The following is a 9,454-nucleotide window of genomic DNA, read 5'->3' on the forward strand; positions in this document are numbered from 1 at the left end:
AGGGGTGGGGGTCATATTTTAAGAATACCAGGTTCTGCAAGTATAGCCCCACTCACTTTGCACTGGTGGGGGGGTCATACTTTAATCAACCAATTCAACTACAGCCCCCCCCCCCCCACACCTCAGTAGAGCCCGGTGGGGGCGATACTGAGGTGGGGGCTATATTTGAATTATGCCACAATTTGAAAACTATAAAAATTTTGGTAAGATTATTATAAAGATTTTTCAGTATACAGATTATTAATATTTTTTTATGAATTGAGATAATTACGCTCAAAGTGCCAGAGTCTCTTGTGTTTGTAAATAAAAGCCGAACAAATATAAGAAAAAAACTTTATTGAAATTCAATAGACCAGCATTTCCGACTGCTTTACAGTATTATAATCTCTTCCGTCTATCCTAAGATACACTCTTTTTTGATCACCGGTGTAACATTCCTTATATAAAAAGTACCCTAAACAAGCAACAGAAATCGCAAAAATAACAGAGAACATAAGTGATGATGATTGATCAGCAATATTCGGATTAATATAGATTTCAGAAAATTTAAAGTCTGGTGTTTTCCTTTTCTGTTCTGATATCTTTTTATCGAATGCAACCATTTCTCCCAGCCAGTAGTCCATCATCTGTGAAAACTTCAAAATGAATTCAAAGGATTAAGTTCTCTTACTTTTTTCTCAAAACCTGTGCTCATATGAGGCCTCAAACCAGTTGTTTCGTTCCAATTAATTTCAAAATAACTCGAAGTTTTGATGTCCGTCAATTCAAATCCATTTCCAGGATTCCCAAGCTTCACAAAATTTATAATCATTTGCTGATAGACCTCCTTCAAATGAATTTCATTTTCATCCATTTCGAACGGATGTACACCCATTGCGTAGTATAGATCGTCAGTATGATAAGAATGTTTTGGATATCGCAGTTGATAGAAATATGTCTAGAAAATTTGAAATTATTTTTTCGACTCACTCCAAAAAAAAAGTTTAAAAAATACCGGAATATTTTTCTCCAAAAGTTTATTGACCCGTATTTTTGTAGGGACCAACATTGCGATGGTTTTATCAGTGTGGTTTTCACGATCTGGAATAATTTCCAATTCTTTAAAAAAAATTTTTGGATCAAAATCTTACCGTATTTTCCATGCTTCAAATCATATCGATACTTTTCTTCACATTCCTCTGGATTCTCATATCCAAACATATGAGCAATCGGCATATCCCCTGGTAGGAAATCCATCTCATGTTTGTTACAACCAGTCAGCATTGGTATTGGATTTGGTGTGTTCATATATTCCGATGAATGAACTTCTGTGAACAGCGGCTCCCTTCGAACGACACCTCCGAATGTCGTGTATCCAGATTCTTCTAGTGATCTTTGAATTCTTAAAAAGTGAATTCCAGGTTGACAGACTCAACCTCAATATCATCAAACCTCAATAATTCGTGCCCACTCTTTGATTGTAAACATTTTAATGTATAACTGTCCTGTTGATTTTTTGTCATCTTTCTAGCCAATTTCGAAGGCAATACACAATTTGCGTGCGTAGCGAAAACCCGTGTTCTTTCGATGTGATATTGTAACGATTGGAAATTTTGATGTGATGACATGACTACTATTTTTTGGAATAGACTGTAATTCCGAACAAATAATGAACCTGTCAGGAAAACTGCTTCTTACCTTTTATCCTGGTTTATCCTAGGACTGAAAGTCATCATAGTAGCCATGGTTCCACCGTAAGAGTGTCCGAACAAAGTTACTTTTTGATTACTTCCTCCGAAATTGTGAATTTCAGACTTCACGTAGTCTAAGGCTTTCAGAATGTCTGAAAGTCTTTTTTTTTAAACTTGAGCTTCAGAAGTTACCATAAAACGCTAAATTAGTAGGAGAGATACTTTGGTCTTCTACAGTAAAATGTGAAAATATTCCGAGTCGAAACGCTGGAATTACCAGGATCACATCTGAAAATTTTAGGTAAATATTTGAATTAGTAAACTCCCCTACCATTTTTCACAAATGTGTCTAGAATGTGAGTGTCATTGAACATTACAGCAGAATCATATAAAATATCACCTCCGTGGATGTAGACAACAACGGAACAGTTTTTGGCATTCTGAAACTGATTTTGTTTGTGCCACCAACTTTTATAAAACTCACTAAACATCTCCTGGAAGTGAAAATATTCAAATGGAGACAGTCCTCACTGATCGATTTTGGAATACTTTTCGATGTAGTAGAATTTGACATACACGCTGGGCCGTATTCTAAAATCCAACTTTTCAAAATAAAACTCGAGGAAATTGAATTCACCTGTGGCGTCTCTAACATCGTTCCATTTCTCCGAAGTCTCTGGCTTCTGGAATCTCAGCTCCCCAATCGGCGGTTTAGCAAATGGAACATGTTTGAATAAGTAATAATCTCCAGATTCCCTTCCAGACAATATTCCGTATGATGTTGATAGATCATAAGCGAATAAAGAGGAAATAAGAGAGAGAAAATATGTAAGGTAGAAGGAGTTGAGTACCATGTTCGCTATATTGACTTTCAATGTGATTGTCTATCGGTCGCCAAATATGTAGTTCAGACTAATGATAAGAAAAAATGCACATACAAGGAAGTGATTTTTGAGAGGAATACGATATAGTTTTCAATAAATGAAGACTGAAGTAAAAAAAAAGAGTTTTTTTTATTGAATTCTCAAAACCGATTTTTTAGTTCTTGAACGGTATGGACTGGTCACAAAGTTTCAGTCAGCACGTACGTAACTGTCTGGACTTGATTGACAGCTACAAAACGATCGAGAAACTGATAAAAGTTCATTTTTGATCAGAAGTTTCGATTCAATTTCAAATTGATTCAAAATCATTTCCATACAACTGAATATATTGATTCCTGTCCTGATTCAAGCAACATTTTCCAGCATAGAATCCAAAAAGGAAAACAAGAGAGAACATAGAAATAGTTAAGAACAAATGGGAATTTGAATCTATGCGGTATGGAGTGTTTGCTGATGATCTGAATCTAGCTGTTTTTTGCTGTTTTTCCAGAGTGATCTGCTTATCGAATTCCGTCATCTCGGGTCCCCAATAGTGCATCACCTGGAACAGAAAAAAAAGTTCTGAAACTTTCAAATCTGTTAGCACAAATTTCTTACTTTCTTCTCGAAATCTGTACTCATGTGCGGTCTCAAGCCTGTAGTTTCATTCCAATTTATTTCAAAATAACTGGAACTTTTTGGATCAGATATTTCGAAACCGTTTCCAGGTTCTCCATTCTTCACGAAATTCATGACCATATTCTGATACACTTCCCTTAAATAAATCTCATTTTCATCCATTTCAAATGGATGAACACCCATTATGTAGTAAAGATCATCAGTGTGAACCACATGTTTTGGATACCTTAGTTGGTACAAGTAAACCTGAAAAGTGGTGTCACAGATTTATTTTTCTTTTCCGATCTTTCAAAAACTTACAGGAATTCCCTTTTTCAGAAGCTTCTTGACTCGAAGTTGTGTAGAAACAAAAACGGCTATAGTCCGATCAGTGTGATTGTCACGATCTATAATTCAGCAGATATTAATTTTTCAAATGGGCACTATCACACCAAAATGTCCATCTTTCACATCTTTTCGGTACTTGGCATCACATTCATCTGGATTCTCGAAACCAAAGTTTTCAGCCATATTCTCATCACCTGGTACATGATCAAATTCAAATGATGTGCATCCAGTTAACATCGGTATTTTCTTCGGAGAACCGAAATATTCAGAAGACTTCACTTCCGAGAAGAGAGGTTCTCGCTGAACAACTCCTCCATATGTTGGGTATCCTGCTTCCTCCAAAGATCGTTGAATTCTTAATCAAACTACATTCTTGTGTAATTGACACTTTCTTTATAAAATCACCTCAATAACTCCATTCCACTCTTCCTTTGAAGACATTGCATTTCAATTCTGTCTTTTTTATTGTCACTTATCTCCCCTGTCAATTTCAAAGGAACTGAACAATTGGCATATTCAACAAAACGTTTAGTTGTCTCTAATTGCAATTCCAAAGGGTGAAATGCTTGATCAGCTGACATAACGACAGTTCTTTGGAACAGGCTGAAATTTGAATAAATTTTCAAATGTGAATTCTACTTTCAATGGTACCTTAGATCTGGATTCACTTCATTGCCAAAAGTAAACATGCTTGCTATCGTACCACCGAATGAATGTCCCAGCAGGGTAACTTTCCTTTTGTCTCCACCAAAATTGTGAATTTCTTTTTTTATGAATTCGAGAGACTTCAAAATATCTGAATTGAATTGTCTTTTGTTCGCATTACAGGATATTCTCTTACCATATATAGCGACGTTAGATGGTGCAATACTCTGATCCTGAACTGTGAAGTGAGAAAATATTCCGAGTCGAAATGCTGGGATTGCAAGGATCACACCTGGAAGCCATAATACGTATGGTGATGAAAACTGGGAGTTTACCATTTTTCAGAAAAGAATCAATCAGATAAGTATCATTGAACATGACAGCCGAGTCATAAATGAGCACACCACCATGGATGTAAGCAACAACTGCGCAGTTTTTTGTTTTCTAGAATTTCTGAATCATCGTTGAATAGTTATTTTAAAACTTACTAGGCACTTATTAGAAGTGAAGATGTTAATGTGGAGACAATCTTCATCTACCCATTTTTGTATACTACTCGTTTCTGTGGAGTTCGACATACAAGCCGGACCGTATTCTAAATTTGAAAAACTTAAATTTAAAAAAAATTTTAACTCACCAGTTGCATCTCTTATCCCATTCCAATTTTTGGCACTTTCTGGTTTCTGGAATCTTAATTCCCCAATAGGCGGTTTCGCAAATGGAATGCGTTTGAAAATGTGGTAATCCCCTATCTCCTTTCCACTCAATTTTCCTAATGAAGTGGGTATAATTATAGAAACAGTATATTGCAAAACAGTTAAAAATATAAAAGCAGATTTGGCATTCATTATTGAACTTTTTCCTGCCTTCAGCAGAAAATATCGATTATGCAAATTTGCAGACAAACAAATCGTGATCAGTGATGGTAATTGACGCAACGAGTTGATAACAGAAACAGGTAACAAAGATTCTCAAGACAAGAGTAACATAATTCTTCATAAACTGTTGCCTTTTCTTGCTGATAAAACATTAGTACACAACCAGGAAGTTTTATTTGACAACATAAAACTTGGAAAATTTATTTGTGATAGTCAAAGTTATTTCCATCTAATTGGATATACATGTCTTGTTGTCTTTGAGAACAGTAGTGCCCGATCAAATAACCGGCCATAAAAATAACAGATAATAAAAACAAAACCAATACAAAATGAGACTTTTGATCTAGATTAACATTATTTGAACTCAAATTGAAACTTCTGGTTTTAGGTGATATCTTCTTCTTTTCTTCTGTTACACTTCGATCGTATTCTACCATTTCGGACAACCAATAATCCACAGTCTGAAGAAATTCGTACTGACAAGAAAAATAGTGAAAACTCAACTTTCTTTTCAAAATCAGTGCTCATTTTGGGTCGTTGACCACTTGTCTCATTCCAATTCAAATCATAATAACTGTTCTTCGTGAAATCAGCCTTTTCAAAATTGTTTCCAGGATTTCCAAACTTTGCAAAATTCGTAATCATCTCTTGATAAATCTGTTTCAAATGCACTTCATTCTCGTCTTCTTCAAATGGATGAACACCCATCAAATAGTACAGATCATCAGAATGTTTTGCATGTTTTCGATACATGTACTCATAGAGATAAGTCTGTAAAATTGTTATCAACCCTTGAAATTTCAGCAAGGAACTTACCGGAATTCCTTTCTCTAATAGTTTATTTACTCTCATTTTTGTTGGAACTAGAATCGCTTGTGTTTTGTCAGTATGATTCCCTTCTGCAACTTATTTCTTATTAATTTTTACTTTGTGATTAACTGACGAAATGATCCATCAGCAAGATCTTTTCGATACTTTTCATCGCATTCCAACGGATTTTCCAAATGGAATACTGAGGATAGTGGAAGAAGCTCTGGTTCATGATCGAACTCAACCCGACTGCAACCTGTTAGCATTGGTATCATTTTCGGTGAATCCATGAATGCAGCTGGCTTTACATCAGGAAACAGTGGATCTCGCATAATTACAGATCCTAGTGTTGGGTATCCTGTCTCTTCCAGAGATCTTGAACTCTAAATGTGTTCAGTGATTCCTTGTTTTATTGGAAACTAACCTCAAAAGTTCAATGGCACTTTTATTTTGAAGGCAGATCATCGTGTATCTATCCTTTTGATTTTGAGTCATTTCTGCAGTAGAAGATGGTAAACATCCTGCTAGGTCAGAAAACTTTTGTGTTTTCTGAATATGAAACTGCAGTGTTTCAAAGTACTGATGTGAAGACATGCTAATGGCTTTTTGGAACAAACTGAAACTTTTCAGAAACTTTTCAAAAAGTTCAAAAAAATTTACCTCAAATCTCGGTTCACTTCTGTGCTGAAAGTCAGCATCGTCACTATCGTTCCACCATAAGAGTGCCCGAGAAGTGTAACTTTCCTGTTGCTTCCTCCAAAATTGTGAATTTCAGATTTTGTAAATTCAAGAGATTTCAGAATATCAAATAGACCAATATTGTTGGGTGCGATGCTTTGATCTTCTACAGCGAAATGAGAAAATATTCCGAGCCTGAATCCAGGAATCACAAGGATTACATCTGCAATTTCGAACTTTATGGAAGAGATTTTTTAAAAAGACAGACCGTTCTTGGGAAATGTTTCCGAAATCGATGAATCGTTGAACATTACTGCTGAATCGAAAAGAAGATCTCCACCGTGAAGATACACTACGACTGCACAGTTTTTCAGTTTCTGGAATCTAGTTTAGTTACTACAGTGCGTTCAATATCTTTAGGACCCCCCCCCCCCCTCTATTTTCACGGTTCTGAGAAAACGGTAAGAGATATCAAAAATCTGTAAGCGCCATTCGTTTTTAAATTCAAAAATACCCTGGGAGCCAAATTTTGGTATTCATACCTCTTCCGGTATTAGTACATGGCCCAAAACTCACTTTTTCAGCCGTTCAATATCTTTAGGACCACCTGAGATTTTTGACGGAAATTCACTTTTTGTGTCAGAATTCCAATCCAAAAGTAAGTCAATGTCCAAAATTTTCATATGTGATCTTGGTTTTCGTATTACCAAGATGTTTCTGAACTTCTCCGAGAATTTTTACATTTTTCTGCTGCTCTTGACCAAATTTTCAACTCGATGAGCGAAATTGACCTAAATATCATTCAAAAGCTGGAATCAACTACAAAAAAATCAGGTAAACAAAAGAAATCAATTGGTTTTCTCATGGATAGTATTTAGAATCACTTTGGTCAACTCATTTGGTATGCTGGAAACTAGATCGAAAGCTGTATCAATAGAATTCAGATCAGAATCCATGCCTGCCATGGCTATTTCTTGATTCTTCCGGCTGTTGCAACATACCAACAGAGTTGAATCATACAACTGCTGAACAGAACTAGTGCGCGTCTTGTCGATGGCTCTGTTTGGTCTCTGGGATATCATAGATGGTCCTGCAGTTTATCACGACTTTGGAGACATCTTTTTATCCACCGAGACTTTGTGAATTCGCAGTTTAGCTTATCCGCAGCCATACACCTCCAGACAACGGTGCGACTTATAACAGAAACTCAACACTGGGATGAATGACACCAGGAAGAATCAAGAAATAGCCATGGCAGGCATGGATTCTGATCTGAATTCTATTGATACAGCTTCGGACCATGATGCCTGTCGCGTTTACCACAGCGTCAGGCTGTTCTACCGCATCAGGGATCCCAAAATTCCCTCCAAAAAGGAAGAAGAACATTAACTGAAGCCGAGCCGAACGATCTAGTTTCCAGCATACCAAATGAGAAAACCAATTGATTTCTTTTGTTTACCTGATTTTTTTGTAGTTGATTCCAGCTTTTGAATGATGATTTAGGTCAATTTCGCTCATCGAGTTGAAAATTAGGTCACGAGCAGCAGAAAAATGTAAAAATTCTCGGAGAAGTTCAGAAACATCTTGGTAATACGAAAACCAAGAGCACATATGAAAATTTTGGACATTGACTTACTTTTGAATTGGAATTCTGACACAAAAAGTGAATTTCCGTCAAAAATCTCAGGTGGTCCTAAAGATATTGAACGGCTGAAAAAGTGAGTTTTGGGCCATGTACTAATACCGGAAGAGGTATGAATACCAAAATTTGGCTCCCAGGGTATTTTTGAATTTAAAAACGAATGGCGCTTACAGATTTTTGATATCTCTTACCGTTTTCTCAGAACCGTGAAAATAGAGGGGGGGGGGCCTAAAGATATTGAACGCACTGTATATAACCTGTAATATTAGGTTGTTCCGTAAATCTTTTACATTTTTTGGAATTTTTTCAACAAAACTTTATTCAACGTTCGAAATATTCCGGCAAGTAATATATTGTTTATTATGGTCCATAACATCCTGCCAACGTTCCGGTAACTGTTTGATGCCTCTCGCGTAGAACTCGGTTAGTTGTTGCACGAAGAAGGCACCCATATACGATTTTAGGTCCGATTTTCTTTCGGAGAGTTTACCCTGATAACCATTCTGAAGCAAGCGTAATAAAAAAAAATTTCGGCGAGTGGCCAAAGCCGCGTGTGGACGCGCAATATTGTGAAGCGGAACAAATGTTCCCGTTTCTGGGCGCAGAGCACCATACGCATCAAATACTTTTTGTAGTTAGAGACAGTATATGTTCGTTGTTACGCTCGCACGATGGGAAGAAATTTTCCATTGATCACACCATCGAAATCCAACCAAATGCTTTACGTCTNCCTTNTTTCACAANATTCTTCTTGTGGATAATTTCTGAGGTTTGGCAAATCTTGATCCACTGACGCTTTCTGTTTTCTTTAACATACAGGCACTTTTTATCGTTTCCTATTACATGATAATGGATCCCATCGATGTTCCGCTTACGAGTGAGCAAAGTCCAACTCAAGGCACATCTAGTTTTGATGTGGGAATTACTGAAATGGTCCAAAGATGATGAAATGCAATTGTAGTAGGTTGACCGAGAGTAGAAGAAACTTCAGGAACAGTGAATCTCGGCTCAGCTTCCAGCGCTTTCTAGAGATCTGCGTCGATGCTTGGAAACTTGTGATTAAATTGAAGTTTCTCTTTGAGGGAATATTCGCCGTTCCGAAAGCGATTGAACCAAGGCCGCACTACAAGATACTTAAGTAACTTGTCACTAATTACGGAGCATAAAGATCGGTGAGCAGTGGCAGCGGATTCTCCTTTGAGAAACTCGAAAAGAAGGCAACCTCAAACATTATGAGTTTCGTTGGCGAGGCTCTCGGCCATGGACTGAGATTGTTTGGAATAAACTGACAATTTTCATTAA

At 36.7% G+C, this 9,454-nt stretch overlaps 2 protein-coding genes across 2 annotated transcripts in view; both read right to left on the minus strand.

Annotated features, from left to right (window-relative positions):
- Positions 1-344: 344 nt before the first annotated feature.
- On the minus strand, positions 345-4,992 carry CBG05392 (the record flags this gene model as incomplete). The annotated part of the gene is made up of 21 exons (XM_002633481.1): positions 345-626; positions 671-937; positions 995-1,080; positions 1,131-1,381; positions 1,432-1,629; positions 1,678-1,822; positions 1,863-1,958; positions 2,002-2,110; positions 2,155-2,261; positions 2,308-2,529; positions 2,609-2,658; positions 2,872-3,095; positions 3,152-3,418; positions 3,473-3,558; positions 3,604-3,854; positions 3,905-4,102; positions 4,151-4,295; positions 4,341-4,436; positions 4,480-4,588; positions 4,633-4,739; positions 4,782-4,992. The coding sequence occupies 21 exons, from the start codon at positions 4,990-4,992 to the stop codon at positions 345-347; spliced, it is 3,507 nt and encodes a 1,168-aa protein (XP_002633527.1).
- A 230-nt stretch (positions 4,993-5,222) lies between these two features.
- Positions 5,223-9,454, minus strand: part of CBG05391 — a gene marked incomplete at both ends in the record, with an annotated part of 5,662 nt that continues 1,430 nt past the window's right edge. The window contains 6 exons of the mRNA XM_045235431.1: positions 5,223-5,483; positions 5,527-5,921; positions 5,966-6,213; positions 6,257-6,448; positions 6,493-6,733; positions 6,779-6,887. Coding sequence (XP_045092924.1) covers positions 5,223-5,483; positions 5,527-5,921; positions 5,966-6,213; positions 6,257-6,448; positions 6,493-6,733; positions 6,779-6,887 — 1,446 coding nt within the window. The remainder of the gene's footprint in view (positions 5,484-5,526; positions 5,922-5,965; positions 6,214-6,256; positions 6,449-6,492; positions 6,734-6,778; positions 6,888-9,454) is intronic.

The sequence above is a fragment of the Caenorhabditis briggsae genome, assembly GCF_000004555.2.
Source record: "Caenorhabditis briggsae complete genome, chrIV, whole genome shotgun sequence".
Classification (NCBI taxonomy): domain Eukaryota; kingdom Metazoa; phylum Nematoda; class Chromadorea; order Rhabditida; family Rhabditidae; genus Caenorhabditis; species Caenorhabditis briggsae.